We start from the raw sequence: 23193 nt of genomic DNA on the forward strand, positions 1-23193 counted from the left end.
TAATACTAAATTAGAGAACACAGAGGTATTTCAATTATTCAGCTTTGACTTTTTACAAAGCGGTTTGTTACAGCATCAAAGCGTTCCCTAGGGGAATGCCAGTGGTTTCATTTTGTTATTCTCTCCTATCTTGTGTTACATAGAGATATGAGAAAATTAGGACAATTGACCAAAATAATGAGAACAGTCTTTGCTAGGAAAAAAAGATCTGACAACAAAGGAAGTGGCAAACTTATCAAGCTGGTGCTGCAGCCTGTGGAAAACGCGGCCACCAGACAGTCTCTCCTTGGATTTGGCAGGGATTAATGACCAGTTCTGTGCATGGAAGGTGACAACCCGCAGACTTCCGCTGCGGTTATCTTCCAATCTGTGCTATTTAAAATGCACAAGGGATCCTGAAAGGTGGTTAGTCTTATCATCAGCAAACTGCCAACCCACTGAGTTAATCAGGATTGTGAAAACAAGAACTGCCGGATCTCACAGCACTGACTGGTTGACAAAGTGGTGAAAGGAAGTCTGCTGATGAGCAATTTCAGTAGCACAAGACAGCAGTGGGTTCTGAATTACTATCCTCAGAGATCCCAGAATGGCAGCAGTTTGTTATTTTTAAGGCATCAGCCCGACGGCTATAAGGATTCCCAAAATGAAAATGGAATATTAAGTGTTTGTAGGAAGAGAGGCTGGAAAGCATTTCTGTGACACTGTATGAACTCTAAATGAACCTGCTTCTTGAGTACTCCTATGCAGCTTTAGTCTGTTCATTCATCGTCTCAAACAGAGGTAGATGAACTTAAAACAAAGAAGACAAAGGCACAAAGTTGTCCTGTGCTAAAAAACACTGTGCAGATCAGGACTCTGCAGCCCAAAAGGTGAGGTCTGTAAAGCTCAGTGGCACAGACTGGATGCATGAGGATCAGTCATTTAATTTCTCCAAATAAACCTGCCTCCAGCTAGTTTCTCAAACACCAGGTTTGTTTGCTCAGAGCAATTAAGATATTTCTTCAGGCAATGTACAATTACGGTGCTGAATTCCTTTGCACAAACATAACTGACCTGGGTGCATTTAAAGGGCAACTGGCATCCACAAAAGAAACTCCACTGAGTGCTGCTCACCACAAGGATACTGCCTCTGGCCCTGGAAGTTCCCAAGCTACAAGTCACTGCCAATTAGGGGAATATGCAAGGAAGATCTCATCCCCTTTCTGGGTGGTTGGCAAATGTGGAGAACTTTAGAAGAATCACCTTAGGTCAGGCCCTGCACAGGTTTTTTTCTCCTTGGTCACAGGAAACATCCACAATAAATCTGAGACCACTAGGTCACAAATATAGAGATATTACTTTGTTACTGGTATTTGATAAAAGCATGCAGTTACTGGTACTTGATAATGGTATTTGATAAAAGCATGCAGTTAAGCAAGCAATGCATGGCACTGCAGGAAAAGGGGAGCCTCAGAAAGCTCAGGATATCTTTCAGCAAGTACCAGCTCGGTGAAGCACTAGAGGGCACCTGAGTCTCGCTGAAGTACCTGGACTGCTGCTCCAGCCCACAGAAGCAGGGAGGCACTACACCATCATCACTGACAGGACGACTCAGACTGTGCTTTTCATCGACTCTTAAAGGCTCTCAAACTTCTAGCAAGGCAGGAGAGCCTGCCCTAAAGTCTTTTAAGTTTTATCCGCCCAAATAATGGTCTGTCCCCAGTCAAAAAGAAAATCCACCTTAGTCTCCTTCATCTGCACAGTAAACCAAATCAGTGATATAATGAACAGAAAAGAATAGATGAAGGATCCCAGAACAAAAACCTCCTAAAGTCATTGCATTGGGAGAATATTTTGCAAGTTATCTTGCTATGGAAGGAGACTTGTCAAAGAGTTTTCACCAGCACCATGTTCTTACTCGATGTTCAGATCGACACATGAGTACTGGGCTTTGTTAAATTCTTCATTCCTGATACAGGTATTAACATGTTAAATCTTGTTCTGCAAACAATATGAACTGTCTCTCTTAAAAATAAAAAAAGTAACCTTTATTTTATAGCTGCTTAGCCAAGTACACACTAGAGCCCAGAAACCAAAGCCATAGCTAGCATGTATTCTAATACAAGATTCATATAAACTGAGCTTTTAACAACTGCATTAGGATAAAAGCCAACAGTTCCAACAGTCCTCAGCTCAAATAAAGATTCAATATTTTGCTTTGTATTCTTCAAGGAAACAGTCAACTGCAAAAAAGTCCTTTTTGACTGGATTTCACAAAAAGAACCTGCCACAGCTGGTCAAAAATGCTTTCACTCTCTGCTCTGGTAAAGCATGGTGTTGCCTTTTCTTTGAACATATTCACATCAACAAAACATTATTCGAGCACTTCCAGCATGAAGAAAAGTATTCCTCTCCTTAACACTAAAGAGTACACTTGATAAAAGAGTTCTCCAAGTAGTTCATGGAAGACTTGTAAATGATCAACACTTAGCAGTTACCCTAATCACAGGGATCTAATACAAAGAATAAAAGCTAGTTATAAGACATTCAGGGCTAAATTATTCTTTCCGTTTAGATATTTACCTCATCATCTCCCAGTGAATTTACTTGTTCTAATTTTCTGGTCCAGTATCTGGCCTCGTCTTCGGGGATATCTAAGTCAAAAGAGTAAGTCACACCACCTTATTAACCAGGCAACTTTGTACTCATCACCATTAGCAGTACAGATCACACGCGCAAAACCCACATATGATTTTGAAGAAATAAGACTGTCTTACATTAGCACTCAGATGGAAAATAAACATTGTAAGTAGTAGCACAGTTCAAGGGCTTACACTGCTTTCTTGTTTAAAGCTGATTAACCAAATGCACACTTACACAAAGGTAAGAAAGAGAAAGACAGACTGGTTCACATTTAATTCAAGTATTAGTTTGATGGAGAGCCATTTCACAACAGTATTTTAATACACTTGCTTATGCTTGATAACACATACCAAGAGCCTCTCCTGGAGGCTTTTTGTAACCTCAGCAGAACACGGGCTGCCTTTGAATATCAGACCTTATGCACACCAATAGCACACCTCCTGGAGTAACCCAGATTAGGTACCAAAAAATAAATGGTCTCTTATTTCTTTGCCAGCAATAAGCCAAATCTTTTGAGTGAATCAACAGAGTTACAGGCAGTCATATTCACATGAAAGCACATTCTTACTTTTACACCACACTGCAGCTTCATTGTGAAGTGAATCACAACACTTTTACCGTCTAGAGGAATTACCAAGCTGACAGCAAGTAGAAAGCATTATCACTTTTATTTTGGTAACTATTTTCTTTTTCACACTTTGAAGTAATAGTGTCCTAATGGAACACTGACTTCTGCCACTCAAAATTTCCCCTTCCAAAGCACACGCCTGGAGATGCGGATAACCTGCTGTGAAAAGCTTAACACAAAATTATTTAGGGATGGGGTGGTGTGAAAACATTGGAAAAGAAAAAAAATTATTTGGGTTTCTTTTGTTTGGGTTTTTTTCTAGCCACTCAACATTCCTGACTGTAGCAACTTCTGAAATCTGGCTATTTATGGCCTGAAACTGCACTACTGCAGAAACTTCGAAGCTCACAGAGGAAGGAAATGGAGGGAGTGTTCCAGCTAAAAACACCACCAGCCCTGCAAGCTGACAGGAAGATAGTGCTATACTAGTTCAGCTGGTTTTCCCATCTCCTGCAACTCTTTACATTTTCAGGTGGCCTCAGGAGGAGCCAAGAAGTTTACATCCAAGAAGTTTGTTTCCCTGCAATGAACTGTACCCCATGGACACCACCACAATGATATGGTAAGCTATGCACTGGCAAGAATGGGAGAATCAGGGCAGGGTGGCCTCCTGATGAAAATGTGATTCCAAAAGTTACATCTGCTCTCACTCCTCACAGAAAAAAAGAACAGGATTTATTGGCTTTGAGGGAATGTCTCTTCTACATGTGTCTTCTCTCAGCCACACAAACCATCATCTTATGAAGGCAATGACCCCAAAACACTGCAGATAATAGAACACAAACCACTCTTGACAGGTACATGCCAGATTTAGTGGAATTGCAAGCTTCAGCAGTAGATATTTCCTTGGACTATGAATTCGTGTCTACATCTCTGTAACAGAAACACCGCTGAATTTTTATGCAACTAATCTCAACCACACAATGGGTTAAAATACTCCCCACTTGAGAAAGTATTATGGAAGCTTAGTATCTGTCTCCAAAAAACCCCGCACTAAGTAGAAAAAAAGACAACCCATTTCTCCTTGCTTGGAGGGAGACCAAAATAATTTGTTTTAACCAAAACACACAAAGCCAGCTGCTCTTTCTGATGTACATTACTTTGTTGTTAAAACCTACTAGAAAATAAGGTAGGAGAAACATGAGAGAGTCTTCCACAACTACAAGAGTTGTAGAAACACATACATGTTTTGATCATCAGGGTTGTGGATCACAGCTGCACAGATTTATTAGATAGTCTCTGCACAAATTAGGGTTGGCATTCAAAGCAAATCTGGACAGAACTGATCTAGAAAGAATGCATTAGTGAACTGATGAAGTTTAAGAGGACAAACTCCAACAATGACCTGAAACAATCCAAAAATCACCACAAAGCCCATGGAATTGTCTTGGAAACACATCACTTCTCTAAGAGATAAAGAAAAACTCATGAAATGAGAATTAAAGGTCAGAGGCCAAACCACTCAAATCTGGAGCCTGAAATCAAGACTAAAGAGATTGAGGAGGGGTGAAGCAATGATTACCATCAGCATGGCAGAAATTGAGGATGTCTCTTAACACTTTCACATACACCATGGTGCAGCGGCATGCCCAGGCATCAAAGAGCAATACTTGTCTCTTGGATTTACTGGTCCTGTCTTACATCCCAGATGCCCATTTCATAAACACAGCTATCAGATTTTTACTGCAGGATTCCTGCTTCTATTAAAACAGCTGCTTATGCAAGTCAGAGATAAAAATCAGCTACTGTCTAGATAACAGCTGCTTTAAGGACATCTTCTTGATCTCAGAGAAACTCTTGTCATCAATACTAATATCAGTAAAATTACTGTACAGCAAACTTTAAACATGAAGCAACTGGCCTGTGATCCTGAGTCAAGCTACCTGCTCAAAAGAAATGAGAAATTCTATCCCAATGAGATACAATTCTCAATTTTTTGAGGAAGCTTCCATTACATTTCACCTCAGTCAGCGGTTTCGTTGAAGCTGCTTCTTTGGAATGCACAGAGTGGAAATCCCTAGTGCAGAGGCCACAGACTGCTTGCAAGGCCACATCCACTGGTGAGCTCCTGCATCACTGCTCAGCTTTTGACTACAATGGAAATTACCCCACTACATTAACTGCTGCTACAAGATAAAAAGATGAACTAGTCCAGAGAGAGGCCACATGATGCCATCTCAGGACTCCACACTTGGTGAACAAAACAAGCAAGGCCATGTGTCAGTGAAACAAAACTGCTGAAAAATAACAGAGAGGGGAGATGGGCAGATAGCTTCAATAGCTTTTGGTGCTTATTAATTTGAAACCAACAAAGAAACACTGCAAGCTTTACTGTCCTTGCCCTTACTGCCATCCTCAGCTGGAAGCTGAACCCCCTATTCTCCGAGCTCCTGGCTTTCTGGGCCTGAATCTGTGGGGTCCATAAGCAGACAGAGACAAGGCAATAGATGGGGTGGAGGATCAGTAAATCCCACAGCATTACTCAGGATTGAAGGCTCCAAGCTAAGCTGAAGAGAGATTCCTGGGGACATGAGCAGGGGTGTGGGTGGAGGTCCCAGCTCTGAGGCTGCTCAGAGCAAATAAGCGTCCTGGAATTGGTACACAGCAGCACAGTGACTTGTCAGAACGAGGAAGGAAATAGAGGAGAATTTGGTGCATCCATACAGACCACTTCACTCAGTTAAACTCCCTCAAGTAGCTAAATATGACAGCATTCCTGCTTAGAGACCTCTAGCTTGGCAACAACCAGGCATTTCAGCCCTAAAGCTTTTCTTCTCCTCAGGTTTGGTGGTCCTTGCTCTGAGCCTTGCACATCACCTTGTGCCTTCTGAGTTTTTCCAAGCTAGCAAGTACTGGGCTGGTGCAAAACCCAGCTTGGCAGGAGTGAGAACAAGAGCTGAAAGCAAAAGTGATACCCTCCCCACTTTCCTACAAGCGTTCACCTAGCTTCCCCTCTTCCCAGCTCCAAATTCTTCCCTTTCCCAATGTATGGGAATCTTCACAAGTTCTCACTGAAATGACTTTGCTGAACTGAGTTTTTCTTTCTGTTCGGTTCCCAAGACACTGTAACGAAGCACATTTACCCCACTGCATGGTTAGATGCAGAGCAGCATGCTCCCAGCCTGGGAGTGTTGAGAACACTAAAAGCATCTTCACTCCAATTATGAACTAGAAACTGCCTGGCACAGAACCAAACTGCGGTAGTTTGGGAGCCAAAAGCATTTTTGAGTACTGCATCCTGTGAGGGATTTGTACACAGTCACTGCTCTTCTAAAAAAGAGGGACAGAGTAAAATTGCTATCAAAGAGAACAATTTTACACTTGAAAAGAAGCATCCTGAAAAGTCTGTGCCAACAGACACACACTGCATCAAAACCATAGTAAGATTGTCTTCTCCCTACCAGAAAATTTTCTAAACCAACCAAGGAAAGCCGTATCCCTCCCTTGTCTGTCTTGTTCCGAAGAAGAAACAGATAGGATCAGAGGAGAAAGTGGCTCCAGCCTGTCTTGGCTAACAACCACTTCTTGCAATGAAGAAGGCAGTTTATTGCTACTTTTAAAAGACTACCAGGCACAAAAATGCTTCTCACCCTAAAGGTTAATATCAACTCTCACTAATGTTTCACATTTCCCGTCCTCTTTGTTGCACTTTCATAGCAGAGGATTTTCAGTTGTTCTGCTTCTGAGAGACTGAACATTCAAGAACATGGGGCTGGCAGGGAGCATGAGATGACAGCCTGGTCCCCAGCACTGCAGGCCATCATACAGGTATGCAACACAGAAGGGCCCACGGATCTGCCCTCCCCTGTACAGCATGTGCTGAAGTCACACCAACTGACCACAAGGCAACAGCTGCATCTGGAACATGCAGTGGGACACACAGGGGACATATGAAGGCCACCATCAATGTTCTTTGTCCCATTACAAATCTGGCCATTGACAAAGTTTAACTCCTGCATGACCTCAGGAAAGCTTATCTTCTGTCACCAGGAGCAGAGACTAAACTCCCACCAGTCTTTGTTAGGAGACAACTGCTTCCCAACTCCAAGCCTGGTAAATACTTGAAAACAAATTCATATGAAAAAAAAAAATTTAAAATCTCTAAGTTGCCTTCATCATGTACTACTACTATGAGCATCAGCATGTTCTGCATTAATTTCAGCTTTAGCGGTTGCCAGTCTCCAGAATACCAGGAGACGAGATACCAGGAATGAAGAACCTTGAATGTATCAGGTGGAAGCAGAAGCAGCAAACTAATCCAGGATAAATATAGTGCAAACAACAAACCAGTTTCTAAATCTCTTTGCATACCCGATCATGTTTTACATTAATGACTTCAGCTTTTCTGGTTTTCAGATTCATTTATTCTCTTTTACAAACCCTTAAAAACCTCTCAAGCTCCACCTAAATACAATGAAATATTTTAAATACATCGAATAACCTGGAGTACTGCATCTGTGTGCATCTAAACGAGACAGCAGCCAGAAATGATAGAAAAAGGACAGAAGCACAGCCAAACAGGAGAACACACAGGCTTTTTTAAAGCTGCTATCCCAGGCAGCAGTGTTTTACCCAACTTGAAAAGCAGCACAAGCTGTACATGAGCCCACACATCACTCTCATTCTCATGTATCTACAGTAGCCAGGAGATCTTCACCTGGGAAACAAAACATGATACACACTGTTCCTAAGTGTCACTCCAAACCTCCTGTTATTAAAATCTTGCCTCTATGGCCCAGCTGCTGACTTAAGAACTTCCACAACACATCAGTGATCCATTTAGTTCCCTGTGTAGGTTTAAAGTAGCAGTTCCCAACTCCTATGACAGAGAATTTTAACATGTAGGGCACTAAGAATCCATATTGCTGCCATCCAGCTGAAGGGAAACTGACCTGCGAATTCCTTGGGAGTGATGCAGAGGCAGTGCTGTGAGCTCCATGCACCCCTCCAAGTCCCACAGCACCAGGGCAAGGAGACAGAGCCTAATCCATAGTGCAGAGTCCTTCTCTGTCCCAGAGATGATGGCAGAAGACACTCAGTCATGGTTTGAGGGGAAACACCACAGGAGAGGGTGACATGCGTAGATGCCAATTTCTAGAGGAATATCACACACCCTTAGCATCTCCTGCTTTTCAACCCGCTTCTGACCTTGCCATGGCACCTCAGACTGAAAATGGAGATCAAAGCAAAAACTGCAGCACTCTTCAAGAGAAGAGCACCCTTTGAACAGTTAACTCATGCACCCATTTTTTCCTAGACATTATGCAACCCTGGACAGGCAGACAACTTTTCACATTCTAAAACAAAAACCCTTCAACACAGCAATATGGAATCTGTGTTATTCCACTATTTCGCATGGTAAGCAAAGAAATAAGTAATAGGTGTGCTTTAAATGATCAATTGTGTCAAAACCAGAAGAATCAGGAAGTCTTTTTACTTATTTACTGCTCTGAATGAAATTCTACTTCTCCAAATATAAAAATGTAAAACAGTAGTATAAATCACCCCAAAATAAACAAAGAAAAACTCCTCTGAGTATAGTAGTAGGGAGAAAACACATGATTACCTGAAGTATTTTGATTTTTAAAATTCAGATGTTCTAACGCATCTACATGGAATCTGTTTTCTTATACTTGAAAAAAATACCTCAAAATGCAAGCAGTCCAGAATATGAATTGCAGAACAAAGCAAATTCTCTTTTGGACACTCTCTGAATACAAAGGGAGACACCAGAACTTCATTTTGTTTTAAAGCAGTAACAGTTTACAAGCAAGCATGTCAGAATGAACTTAGATGAGAAGGCAGTGGCTACAAGCCTTGTCTTCAGCTCCGTGTGCTTGTTCTGTCCCTCCCAGAAGCCTCAACATTTGTCCCAAAGAACCAAGATTTCCTTGTGAGGTGAAACAGGCTTGTTCCTCCTCTTGCATAACAAGTAATTTCAGTAATAAACTTCCCATGGGCAGCAGCAGTGAAACACCAGGATATTTCCATGGGGAAGAGGGATGGCTCCTGACCAACATCAGACAGCTGTTAGGACAGCTGTGGTGTCAGGGTACCTCCCCCCACTTTGCACACTGGACTGTAGTTAAAGAGCAGTGCCACTACATCTACAGAACACTGCTCCCCCTGAGGTACATCCATCCAGGGGACTGTGCACTCACAACACAAAAGACAATTTGTACTGACTTTCCAACTGCAGGGCAAAGGCCTGCATCCTCCCCTCCACCAGGAAGCGGGGTATGAGACCCACAGATGTCCTAACTTCTTCCCACAACAGATGGACAATCCTGACAGGTGCTGACCAAACGCCAGTGCCTGCACAACTGCTCTACCCCTGCTTAGAGCACAATACAAATTGCTCACACTGACTGGGGCTTTGCAGCAAAAAGGATGCACCAGGCAGAGGGAGAGGGATGAGCCTTACAATGACAGAATGCTTTGAAACACTTCCATGCTCAGTGCATGAAAAAAAAAAAGCACAAACCCCAAAAACATCACCTCTGTTCTTGATCCCAAGCATCAGGTGAGAGCTGGAAAGAGAAATTAAGCCTGGGATGCATTTTGGCTAAGGACTTACTTTTGGGGTTTATTTTGTTTGGGGGTTTTTGTTTACTTAAGTAAAATAAAATTTTAAAATTACATACAACTTTACTTGACATCAGTTTGCTCCAATTAGCTGCTTTTCCATATTCTGTATTTTTCAACCACAAGTAATTGCCAGAAAGGCAGTTCTTACAACATTAAGTTATTTATATACTCTGCTAATGATGATGTTCAGGAGCACTAAGCATTAAAGTTTCACTAACTGAACTGCACATGTCTGAGAGGCCTACGTGCATTCACCACAGAACAGCTCTAACAACACACTGCCTCTTCTACAGTCAAATTTGTCTAGATTCAAAGAAGCAAATGCTCCCTGCTTAGGAAGAAAATGTGTGAACACAATCCTGAAACACTATTAGAAGAAAAAACTGCTGCTAGTCTAAATATTCCAGCACTCAGGGACTTTCAAATATTTCATACTTATTCAGATCTTGTTAGAAAGAAGCCAAACAAAAAATGAATACCAGCCACATGACCTCCACTAAACTACACTGACAGAACTGAGAATGAACACAACTTGATTATAAACCTCAAGTTGTTCCCACTTTCTCTCCACTGTCGGCATCCTGGGTAAGTTATGGAAATGTACTCACCAAATGGTAATTCAAATCTTGTGTCCAGCAAAATTTTATGAGGAGTTGGGTTTTTGGTTCCACAGATTTCATCATGTTTCATTACAACTTCTGCCTCCAGCGTAGACCACTCCCCAGGACCTTCCTATGAATCAAAATCCTTAAGTGAACAAACATTCAAGTCTGAAGAACTTTATGCACCAACTCTCACACATTTGCTAAAAGAGTTCAAAAAGAGCTTTACGGCATTATCAACTCTATTTTAACATCAAATCACATCCATTCAGCATGCATTGGCTTTTTCCTTCAAATTGGATTTTTTCCAAATCTCAGAGGCATCTACCAGGGCAAGTACCAAAAAGAAGTACTGCCTTTTCAGTGGAACTGCAAAGGTAAACCCTCAAAGGCAGGACTAAGGAGTGCCTGGACAGCAAGAGAAATTGAGCACCAGCAGACCTCACAGCCACACTGCAGGGCACCTCCACTCTTTTCCTTTTATGGAAAATATAATCTATCTCTCCCTGTTCAAATCCAATAATCTCCTAAGTAAATACCCTGAAATTTGAGTTAAAAATGCTTAGCTGCAACAACTGCCAAACTCAGTAGTTAGGGTAGTCACAGTCATTGGCACACCCTACTTCCTACTTCTGTCCATATGCATCAGCACAGGTAGACACCTTTTAACATTGCAACCAGAAGCCGTACGAAGATACTACAGATATCCTCTGGGCCTATCTTGTCAGCTGGAAAAGGCAGAGGTCTTTAGCAGTAAGTCATAAAAATCTGAGCATCAGACTAAGCAGTCAGTCCTTAATATTTCAGATATTTGTCTGTTATGTGTTCCTAAAAAGATTAGGCCCTAATTCTTGAGTCCACACAAGTGAAATGACCCCTGTGTAAGCTCAGTTGTGATCTCTCTTCAAAATCAAAACCAATGTGATGAGACAGCCCTCTCTGCTCACTCAGCCTTCCTGACTTTCCAAGTGGAAGTTTTGCTGAGGAGCTGAGTCTGGGCTGCATCAGGCCAGATTTTTAACACATTGATTATCAACACTGGAGAAAATAAAGGTTCTCTGTCAGCTTAACCTCATCAGATTGGTGAATGGCCTTCAGAGCAATCCACACAGTCCCAACCAGGGTGTCCCATATCAGTCCTTTGTTCCATACTTCCACAATTAGGCCCAGGTCCAGCCGACTGATCTCACTGCAAGAAAAGTAAAGGCAGCACAGATGAGAAAAAAGCAGAATACCATCTAATTTTGTTTAATGTTCTGCATTACCACCATAACTATACCACTGAACTATTTCCACAGAGCTGTGTCAAGCTACACAGAGCTCCTGGAAGCGTGTAGCTGAGGCTGCTCATACTCACAGGGAACACCAGTTTCTAGTAATTCACAGTTTAATACTAATTACACAAAGAGTGCAAACTAAAACCCTGAACTATGTCATGCATGAACTGCCAGTTGGGAACTCATCTCTGCAGCTATGTACACAGGAGGAGGAAGTGTACCTTGGACCAAAACCTAGAGGTGAGCTATTCTTTGTCATCAGGCACCCCATTTCTAACACAGTGGGTGTCTCCCTTGGCAGCACAGCAACACAAGTGTACTCTGGAAGGTGCAAACATGCCAATACTTACCTGTGAGTGGAGCTACTCCATGCCAAAAGTAACAGTCCCAAATCTAACATAGCTGCATCAGAAGCACTAACTATTGCTCGGAGCCCTGTTGCAGCACTTCTTCTCCAGCACCAGCTACTTCCACATGGCCACTGAGTGACAGGTTCTTGGAAATACTGATCTGAAGGTTTTCACAAACATCTTTCCTCTCATTAACAAAAGGATGCATCTCAAATTTGCTCCTTCTCAGTGTTTTATAGCATTTATGCCTCGCTTTTGCATGCTGGTTTATAACATGCCTACGTCAGAACAGCCTTACACATACACAGCAGAGACAGGTAAAAACAACAGAGAAGAATCCTGAGCTGTCTGTTGATACCACAGCTGTCTCCCACTTATCATGAAGAAAGGCTATCCCCTGTAATTTTTCGATCTCAGGGCCTCCCTTTATTGCAACTGTTAATCCCCTTTATTTTAACTGTTAATGTTAAAAAGTAGCTATCTTGGACAGTCAGTACTGCTGCCCTCTGCCCAAATATATCCATGTTACAGCTATCAAGGAAATTTAAAAAGCATTTTACTCCCTTATAGACTGTCACCACATCCAAAATAAGAAAGAACTGCTGCGATAAATCCAAGCATCCACTTGAACTTTGCCTCCTTCTTGCAACTAAAAGAGAACATCATATCTACAAGGTTCAAGACAAACCCTACAGCTACAGTAAAGCACATTAATGTCTATTTTAAATCCAAGTGCTTCTGTTCTTGTTTGAGATGCAGGAATTGAGGTCAGCAGTGTTCAGTATTTGGGTGGCTCAGTCTGCAACAGTTCAAAATCAAGCTCTTACAACCCTTCTATGAGTTTACTGCTAGCATCTTGTAATTAAGTCTCCAGCATCCTCTGTTCTGATAGGGTTACTCAGTATGGCCAACAGCTCTACCAGCACTACTCTGCCCTCACCCTGCTTGATACTCATCTGATTTGCAGGCTGATGATGACTGGCTGTCTGCTGGTTGGAATACTGTGAGGCCAGAAAGGGAAGGGAAGGAAGAAATACTCTGTTTTCAGTCACAGTGTCAAACCACGTACTTTGCCTCAACATATGCTGTCAGAGCAAGATATTGGTCATGATACACCCGTAGAGAACTCCAAAGGACAGGTCACCAGGTAAGAATAATAAATAAAATGCATTTCTGTACAGTGGCTTTGATTGCCTTTGTGTCTCCCTTTCTCCACCTTCTGGTTAGATGCAGAACAGCTTCTAAGAACAAAAGAGCTGAGACTGAAATTTGGTATCCCTCCCTTTCCATATGCACAAATAAATAAAGGCATTTCTCACAACTTCAACACCAATTTAATCACTGTGTTCTAAACATCAGTTTGCACTTTCACTCGAGGTGTCTCCTGCAAATATGCAGCAAATATGCAGTTCCTTTAAAGCTCCTTCAAAATTCGAAGATGTCCCCAAGGAATACGTGGAAATGCTTCACTGGTCTGGTAAATAACCAAATCTCAAACAACCCCAGAGCCCCAAATTCTGCAGTGTTACATCTCACAAAGAGTTTGGAGCAAAACCAACAAACACAGACGGGAAGCATTTTTTTGCTTGTAGTCTATTCTTCCACTATGCTTCATGAAAAAGGTAAACACTGCACAGACAGTAAAAGCATCCTTCCCTTGGGGAAACACTGCTGTGCTCAGAATCCTTTTCCAACTCCAGAAAGAAAAACAGCAAACTAGAGAACAGCAGTATTGGAATACCAGCGCTATTTCCCCTGGGACAACTTGATGTACACAGGATCATGCAAAACACATTCGTTCCCACATGTAATATATCTGTTATGAAGAGACACCAGAACTACTGTGCAGTTGCCTGGCTAAAGCAGGGACAATAATGGCGAGGTAGTTCAGCTAATATTCTGCTTCCATATCCCCTAGCAACTAATTATGGAGCGTCTCAGTGACCTTACAGCGTGCTAGCTAAGCTCCCAGCTGATACCAGAGTGCAGCTTCAGGAGCTGCTTGAAAGGAAGGGAGGAGGAGCAACCACAGGAGCCTTCATCCAACACATTCAAGTGCTTTCCTTGAATCACAGCTGAGAAGTCTCCTCTGTAGCTGGCCATGTTTAAAGTCAGCTCCTGCCCACAGGATGAGCACAAATCACCAGCAAAAAGAGTTAGTAGTTTGGGTATGGGTGTGTGATTTGGAGGACAGGTACAATTCCTTATCCCAGCCTTACCCAGCCCTGAATGTTTCACATCAGTGACAGCCATGGCCTCTGTCTGACCAGGAGCTGCAGAGCTGAGCAGATGGTAGTGTTCAGGAGGATGTGTGTTTCACCAGATCCGAAAGGGCAGGCTCCAAACTATCTGTGCAGGAGCACACACCTCTCGTGCTGCTCCAAAAGCAGAGTGCCACCAAATAAGGGAGGCGGGAGCACAGCTATGATGGAAACACTGTACTGACCCAGGTGACCTCCTTAACCCTGAGGTAACAACCTGCCACTTTCAGCTGAGGAGAAACAAACTGCTGCTGGATTAGGAAACATATTCACAAAATTCCGTGGGGGTCTCTTAGTACAGATACTATGTAAACACCTCAAACCCACTCAGAAACAGCAGCACTAGCTTTGACCCCACAAGAATACAACATCATTCCCCCCCATTTAGTAAATTTAGTTCAATTTGCCTTACAAAGCTATAGAAACAGAAGCAGATGCAGTATAATCAATAAGTCATTCATCCACCAGAAAAAAAAAAACAAAAACAAACACCATTCTAAAAGATACTGGGAAATCCTTGGCTACATGTGAGGTCTATGAGGACCAAAGCAAATCAGAAGTGCCAACTGCAGCAGAAACCCCTGAAAAGCCGGAACGAACTGGTTCTGCTGCTCCCAACTGAGGTAACCAGGATCACCGACTAGAGGCCCTGCATGCACTAACAGCCCTTAATTGCCCTGACCAGCCTCTCCAGGGGCCGACACCCTCTTCCCACACCCATTTAAACTCAGCTATGGGCCTTTGGTCCTTGCCTAAGCTGTGTTGTACGGGCGTGTGTGTGTCTCTCGAGTTTACAGGCACAGCTGTGCATATACTGGCCAAGGACAACATCAATCCAGACCCAACCCACACAGTAACTCCCCAGCTCAACCTCACACTTGGCTCCTCACTACAGATCTGACTGGCAACTGCCAGTCCATGGCACCTGCAGAGACAATCTCCCAACACACATCCTCCACCACAGGACAATGTGTACAACATGAAAGAAAATTATTCAGGTTGTAAGTATTTAGGCTTATTTACCCAAATATTCTGATTCATACACACACGAACAGCTCTGTATGAACACCAGGGCTGCGGAAGGATCCAACCATGAGCACCTTGTGCTGTGCACCACCATACTTACAACATAAAATCCTGTTCCCAGCAGGGCTGGTCACCTCGCACGGCCACTGTCGTGCTCTTCACATTTTGCACTTTCAGGGTCACATACGTATTGAATTTATCTGGGAAACGACACAAAATGTTATCTCCATCATTATACCCTTTCATCACATCACCTGCAACACTGCAAGGTTTTCAGTTAGTAGAGTACATCCAGAGAGACTCCAAATGAAAAGCCCGTATGGAAAGATACCATTGGGTTTCAAAAGCCAAATGTTCAAGATGTTTTTCACCTGCACCAAATTTTCAGTCACAGTTTTTTTAGAAATCCAAGCACAAATGAACAAAAACACGCAACTGTTCACTTGCAGTGACACATGGACAAAGAGTGTAAAATCCTAAAGAACACAGACACTTAGTATGATGCTGCTCCTGAAATGCAAACAAGAGGAAAAAGAGACAGTCTGAAGGCACAGGACCCATCATGAATACCAAGCACAGTGAAAAACAAACTCGCAAAACATACAAACAAGAGGTTGGGTTGGTCATACCATATCTTCCCTTCTGACTCAGTTGCTCTCTCAGCCCCAACCCAGTCTTCCACCTATCAGTCCACAAAGAACTTTACAGGCCAGTCAGGGGCAGAAGAAAAATACAGACTTATTATTAAGAGTGCTGAAACTGACCTGACCTAGGAAAACCACATTACACTCACATCTTGACAAGCCGGCCTCTGTTTAGATGTTTTGCTTTTTATTTTAAATCTGAAGAAAAATTCTGGAAGAACTTTTTTCCAAGCAGCAAAGCACAGACACATTCAAAGTTTGAATATCAGCACCCAAGAATGAACAAACTCCCTTTTAAGGGGAGTTATCACCTCAGGCCTATCCATCAGTTTCAAACAGCCTGGAACAACACGCTAAGTACCCAGAAAGCAGTGCACATATTTTAATACTTCAGTGTTCTGCTGCATCTATTCCCAGTGTTTGATCTCAGTCAATTTTAATACTGTCAAAATTTCCCATGGAAAACAAACATGTAACAGCCAACGTGGCTTTACAAAAGGGAAATCAGGGCAGACAAATTTGATGACCTTCTATGACAGGGCTAAAGCACTGGTGGACGGGGAAGAGTAACTGACATTGCATGGACTTACGCATTTGACATTGTCCTGAACAACATCCTTGTCTCTGTATCAGAGCACCACGGATCTGATGGATGGAGTACTCTGTGGATAAAGAACTGGCTTGGCTGGCCCCACCCAAAGACTTGTGGTCAGTGATTCACTGTCCACTTGGTGACCAGTGACAAGTGGTGTCCCTCAGGGGTCAAAACTGGGACTGATACTGTTCAGTATCTTTGTTGGTGACAGGGACAGTGGGATCAAGGGCATCCTCAGCAAGTTCACTGATGACACAGAGCTGTGTGGTGCAGTCACACTCGGGAGGGAAGGGATGCCATCCAGAGGGACTGGACAGCCTGGAGAGGTGGGACTGCACAAACCTCATGAAGCTGGTTGATGAGTAACTCAACATAAGCCAGGAATGTGTGCTTGCAGCCCAGAAAGCCAAATGTATCCTGGGATGCATCCAAAGGAGCATGGGCAGCAGGTCAAGGGAGGCAACTCACCCCCTCTACCCTTGTGACATCCCACCTGGATTACTGCATACAGTTCTGGTGACCCCAACATTAAGAAGGACATGGAAGTGCTGGAGCAATTCCACAACGTTGGTAAGAAGAGTGAAGCACCTCCCCTATGAAGACAGGCTCAGAAAATTGGGGCTGTTCAACCTGAAGAAGAGGTTATGTGGAGATCTCACAGCAACCTTCCAGTATCTGAAGGGGCCTACAGGGAATCCAGAAAGGGACCTTTCATCAGGGACTGTAGTGATAGGGAATAACAGATACAAATTGAAAGGGGATATTTAGTTAGATATTGGGAAGAAATCCTTTATTGTGAAGGCGTTTATTGTGAACACTGGCATAGGTTCCCCAAGGAGGTTGTGAATGCCCAGTCCTGGTAGTGTTCAAGGCCAGGTTGGATAAGGCACTGGGCAACGTGATCTAGTGGGAGGTGTCCCTGCCCATGGCATGGGACTAGATCATTCTTCAGGTACCTTCCAACTCCTTAATATTCTACGATTGTATGATTGTCATGCATCATTGCTGTGGGTTTCTATAGCACACTTACTTCTGAACCACAGACTGTAAATTCTGGGTGTCACCAGCTGTTTGCTTTTGTTTTACTATGCAGACACAAAACCTAGCGGATGGGATTTTAATTCCAAGCACAGCCATTATGGACTGCCACGTAAGAGAACGATTCACTTCTGCAGTTCCATCCAGCAATCCTAGTCAAGATCGAGAAGGCACTAAATCCACAGAAGCACACACCAGTTCTTCTTACTGGACATTTTCAGACCCTGTTTTGAACAGGGACAGAGGCAGGATGAGATGAAAGAGCTGGGTGGGTGCGGAAGGGTGACAGTAAAGGAACACATTTCGACATTCATCACCTGTTCAGGTCACGTATAAAAGACAGATGTTTCTTACCACCGTGACACCAGGTCACAGCCCCAAGTTTTCTACTAACTCAAGCTGCCTGGATTCTCAAGGTAGATTATGTCACTCCTAAGGAGAACATGGAGGAGCTGAGAGGAGGTGGAGGAAAACCAGAGGGAGCAGCACAAACAGCAGTGAGAGAGCAGGGGTCCCCATTGCTGCAAACAAGCAGGAGAGCATGGCTTACCTGGTGGTCCATGGAGTTTAGCTTTTTTTACTGTAAAGAGAAAAAAAGAAAAGAACAAAATAAGAGGCTGTTAGTGATTTTGTCCTGCTACAGTCTCCTTTGAGTTAAAGCATCACAGTGCATCATATTAACTGGCCAACATCCCCTGCACAGTCCTGGCAGCTGGAAATCCACACTCAGTTAAACAGATCTGGAGACAAAAACTCCTTTGTACCCGATGGCACCTCTTGAAAGTGATGCATTTAAAAAACAATCACAGGCTTAATGTTTGGAAAGCAGTGTGATATGGTTAATGCAAAGCAATCTCAAAATCCGTCCTTTGCAACCAGAAGTTACTGCTGCCTAGCAAGATGCCATTTCATACCACCTCACTTACAAAGTTACTTATAAACACTCTAGAAGAAAGAAACATTTCTTTGTATACAAAGAAATTCTCCTAACGCTGTATAGCAGACTTTCAACCACAAATTGAAAATACTCAAGCCAGAATAGCAGCTCCATAAGTAACTCTATACTGTGACACTGTCAATTAAATTAAATAAGCCAAACAAACAGCAGTGTAAACTCAAATGTCATTTTTACAAGCTCTACTCTGTTAATTTAATTCCAGGACAGTATTTATACATAAAAATAGAATTGTTAAAACATAAAACAGTATTGGCTCTTATCTCACCAGATGGAGAAGGTCCATGTCTACCTAGGGGAGATTTTGTTTACATTTCCCTTTTGCAAGCTCATATCCTCACTAGAATTGCTAAGTGTAAGCACTAAGAGAAGACATCTCTAGGCTCCAGCTAGTTTCCCCACTGGAAAACTAAGATGAAAACATATTTAACAAGCTAGGAAGCAAGATATACCAGAGAGCAAAAATACTTAAAAGCTGGTGCAGTGAAGTTTCCTTCAGAAAACAGAGCTGCCAATACTTATTAGAGGTTCATAGTGTCCAACTCACAAGATGAAAGTTCTAGAAAGAAACATCAAAAACTTAAATTTAAAAAAAATGCCCTGACACAGTTACATGCAGAGCTGCAAGGGAGTGTGATGCTGGAGAACAGTCTTGCTATTTGAGAAATTCTCCTTTGTGAGCATTTACAGTCCAGGTAGATGTTTGCAAGAAGGAAAATGCTGTACCAGGTACAGTACAAACTGTACTGTTAAAAGGGCTATAGTTTTCACCTAGACTGACAAGGCCAACAAGCCTTTAGGTCCAAAATAAGTTGGTTCCTTTTTTCCCAGATTCAGGGCCTGAAGCATTCCTGACGCTAAACCTAACGGTGCAAGCAAAACATACAATAGTGTGGGCCAGTGTTCTTGCTGACTGAAGATACAGATGCCTTTTAATCTCCAAATCAGTCTGTTTAACCTTTGAGAAATATGCAGGACAATCTACCCACTTTCTAGGCTCCTCTGCATACCACACAAAAGCAGACATTACATGAAATACTGCCCTGGAGTGGGCAAGCACCAGCTCATCTGTGAACCTCCCCTCTTCCCTCCTTTGCAAGAGGCAGGAGACAAAGAAGTGCATGTGCTAGGGGAAGAAAAGGCAAAGGAGGGCAGGGGACACACAGGAAGCTTCAGCTCCACTACTGTTAGCAGGGAAGCACAGGTAACCCCAGTGCAGAAATTTGGTATTATTTGCTAAAAAGGCAGCTGGAGTGGGCCACTGGCTCCTAAACACAGAGAAAAGACAGCCTCAGCAGCGGTAACTGGCAAACTAAGAGAAAGATGCCGTTTGTACATTGCAGTCACAGCCTCTAAATATTCAGAGGTTCCTTTGATGAAAGGCAGCAAGCCTTGCACTGCCTCGACAGCTGAGAGGGGTGTCTGTGTGGGGCTTCAGCAAGAGCTGTCCCGGGGCTTGAAGCAACAAGGATATCCCAGCGAAGCAGCCAGACTAAACAAAGATCCGAAGCCTGCTACAGACTCACGTGACAAAAATGGAATCTTTAGTAACTCCCCGGAATGAGCACCAGACCTCTAGAAAAACTGCATGTAACAAATCACACCTTTAGCCACAGAAACGGAGCTTATAACTAAGGGCTGAACCGCAAACCTGGGAGTCTCATCTCACCAGTAATTCTTTCGCTCTATCTGCAAGCCTGCACAGCATGTCCAGAAAGTTCCCATGAAAAGTGACTTGGACATGGTTTTGTTTTGTTAGCCCCACAGGAAAGCATTTCCTAGGGGTGCAGAAAGCATTGCAATGATGCAGCTCCCAGAACATCTCCCAGGACTGGCTGGGAGACTGCAGGATTTCCCATATAAGAGCTTGAATTTCTGGGAGTTCAGAGCTGGAATGGGCTTCTAGGCATGGCTAAGGCCCAGCCTGTTTGTCAGCCCAGGGAATTTGCAGGTCAGATGCATTGCACTGAAGACCATGAACCATGCCATGAAGGACCACAGCTTTCCAAAGGAGCACTACTAGGAAAACTTTTCTACACCCGTTCCTTCTCTCTGGTTAGAGCTCCTCTATGCCAAGCACTCAAGGAAGGACTCAAAGGTGTTATGAAGCTCTACAGAAGCCTGATGCACCAATTAGTCAGCATTACAGCAAAGGCTGAAAAGTCATTGCTACATGATGAAGTACGACAGTACTTTGAAATCAAGCCATGTGTAACAGTACATTTTTATAATATAAAATCTCATTTTTATAATATAAAACCTGTACCACAAAATGAAACCATTCTCTAGAGCACCCAACAACACCAGGTTTTACAGGTACAGTTGCTCCTGCATTGCCACAAAGCAAAAACCTAACATAATGTAAGTTAATGGTCTAGATGAGGTATTTCCTGACTCACTCCCAGTTATCCCACAGTACTCCTAGTCTCTGGGAAAGGAGCATTTTTAAACCAGCTGGAGATGTCAAGTTCTGTTCAGTTTCAAATAGCTTATCTCAGCAAACTGGGCAGCACACAAAGTCCATCCATTCAGATGCAAACATCCAACTATGCCAATCCTATGCCACTGCACAGGACAAGCAGGATACAAGGGAGGGAATGAAAATTATACCAAATTAGAAAGGAAGGCAAGACCTAGTGCTTTGCACTGCCATGTGCAAGCACTTCATAAAACAGATGCACAGGGATGCACCTGATCTCCCTGCACAGGAAGATTCACTTAATCTCCAAAAAAGACTTGAGCGTATCAGAGATACAGCTATTCCAAGGAGCTCTTAGAAAGTAGAAAAAACTTGATGTAAATATTAAATTCATCCAGAGATTTTTTTCCCTCTGAGCATCTCTCACCATTTTGGCATTACTCTAATAAAGAGACCAAAAAAAAAAAAAATTAAGTTTAAGTCTTGCCTGCAACTTAAAAAAGCAAAATAGAAAAAAATTTAGAAAAAGCCACAGCAAGACTCCAGATGCTTTACAGCCTTCACTTACAAAGGACTAGAGGATCAGATAAACTCCTAAAGACTAGGAAAGGAAAATAAAAGCCAGGAATTGCAAAAAAAAAGGATCAGAGTCACTGTGGAGGATGAAAAAACAATAGCAGAGCATACATCAGAGTATTCTTAAACTCACTTCTAAGTAGAAAGCCTTATCCACATATTTTTCGAATAGTTTGAATGATAGTATTTTTTCCTGAGCAGGTGCTACACACGCCAGTAAGACAATTAAAATTAAGCATGACAAATTACTGCAAGGCTCAGAAAACATCCTGCTCAAACCTCCTCACACAGCCATACTAAGTTAAAAGGGAACCGAACACCTGCACATCCCAAATCACCTTTAACACTTGCTTGCAAGTGAGAGGAATGCAACACAGGGAGTGCCTGAGCAGATGGCCGAAAGATTACATTCTAACTAAATCCAGCACATGACTTACTACCCGATCACTCCCCACACTTAGAACAAAACCTACATCCCTTCGCAGGGGACAATAAAGTGCTATGGAGGAGGGGCTGTGGGAGAAATTAGAAGAATGGAAGGGTGCAGTTTTAATTACCGCTTTTAAAAGGAAATGCAATGCTGAAAGCAGAGCATTCGAAAAGCATTTTCCTGATCAGCTATTTGAAAAATACCTTCCTCCTCCCTGTGAAACACAAATGCAGTATTAATGTGTTTTCGAGTGCACTCTAACTTCTACAGTAACTTTCCCAGCTGAACAGCAGAATCAATACATATTTCCATTTCACTCTGCTTTTCTCACCTTTTCCAGGTGCTCAGACTTCAGTGTACAGTGACATGTAGCACTGGGTGCAAAGGTTGCTTAAACAACAGAAATAAGAGACCACAGCAGGCTGCTGATACTACCCAAGGCTAGCTCAAAACACCGAATTCACAGCCTGTGCAGCCTCCATAGGCACACAGAAGGCAGGGGAACCCTTCTGGGAACGATGCAATGATCAGGCAGTGCTGCAGTCCTTCACATGTGTTACACTTTCTCTAACTGAGCCTTTGGAAACAATTTTGCTGCCTGAACCCTGTACGAGCAACTATAGCACATGTACCCCATGGCAGAGCCAGAAACTCAACACCTCCCACTCACTTCTTGGAAGTTATTGATAAAATCCATGACAGGGTGGCAAGTGGCTCAAGACTGGCACTTTTAACAAGGACTGCTCTGTCCCTGGAGATCCCACCCTGACCCACAAGGACCTTTCACAGAATCATAGAATGGGTCAGGTTGGAAGGGACCACAAAGGGTCATCTGGTCCAACCTCCCTGCTCAAGCAGGGTCATCCCAGAGCACATAGCACAGGATTGTGTCCAGAGGGCTCTTGAAAATCTCCAGTGAGGCAGACTCCACAACCTCTTTCCCTCCTCTGGAAATCAAAACGTGCTCAGACTCTGCACACTCTCATCTTCCACCTGAGGATGAGGAACTCTTTTCTTTCCCCCTACTTGAACCCAAAAGGTGCTCCAGGCTGGAGGAAGCCGAGGCCATGAAGTGACCTCACCTGTGATTTTAACTCAGTCACTGTTTTGTTTCACATGATCCCTATTAAAGCCCAGCAGCATCAGTTATGCCATTAACTGCAACTGCAAGTGCCATAGTAG

At 43.0% G+C, this 23193-nt stretch overlaps 1 protein-coding gene across 1 annotated transcript in view; it reads right to left on the minus strand.

The window, feature by feature from the left end:
* The window catches only part of LOC309584785 (protein unc-13 homolog B-like), a 204429-nt gene that overhangs the window by 159930 nt on the left and 21306 nt on the right, over positions 1-23193 (minus strand). Inside the window, exons 2-6 of the mRNA XM_082301026.1 lie at positions 18182-18211; positions 15455-15554; positions 11512-11629; positions 10447-10570; positions 2563-2633 (exon numbers count right to left, since the gene is read on the minus strand). Coding sequence (XP_082157152.1) covers positions 2563-2633; positions 10447-10570; positions 11512-11629; positions 15455-15554; positions 18182-18211 — 443 coding nt within the window. The remainder of the gene's footprint in view (positions 1-2562; positions 2634-10446; positions 10571-11511; positions 11630-15454; positions 15555-18181; positions 18212-23193) is intronic.

The sequence above is a fragment of the Coloeus monedula genome (assembly GCF_965178545.1).
Source record: "Coloeus monedula genome assembly, chromosome: Z".
NCBI lineage: Eukaryota > Metazoa > Chordata > Aves > Passeriformes > Corvidae > Coloeus > Coloeus monedula.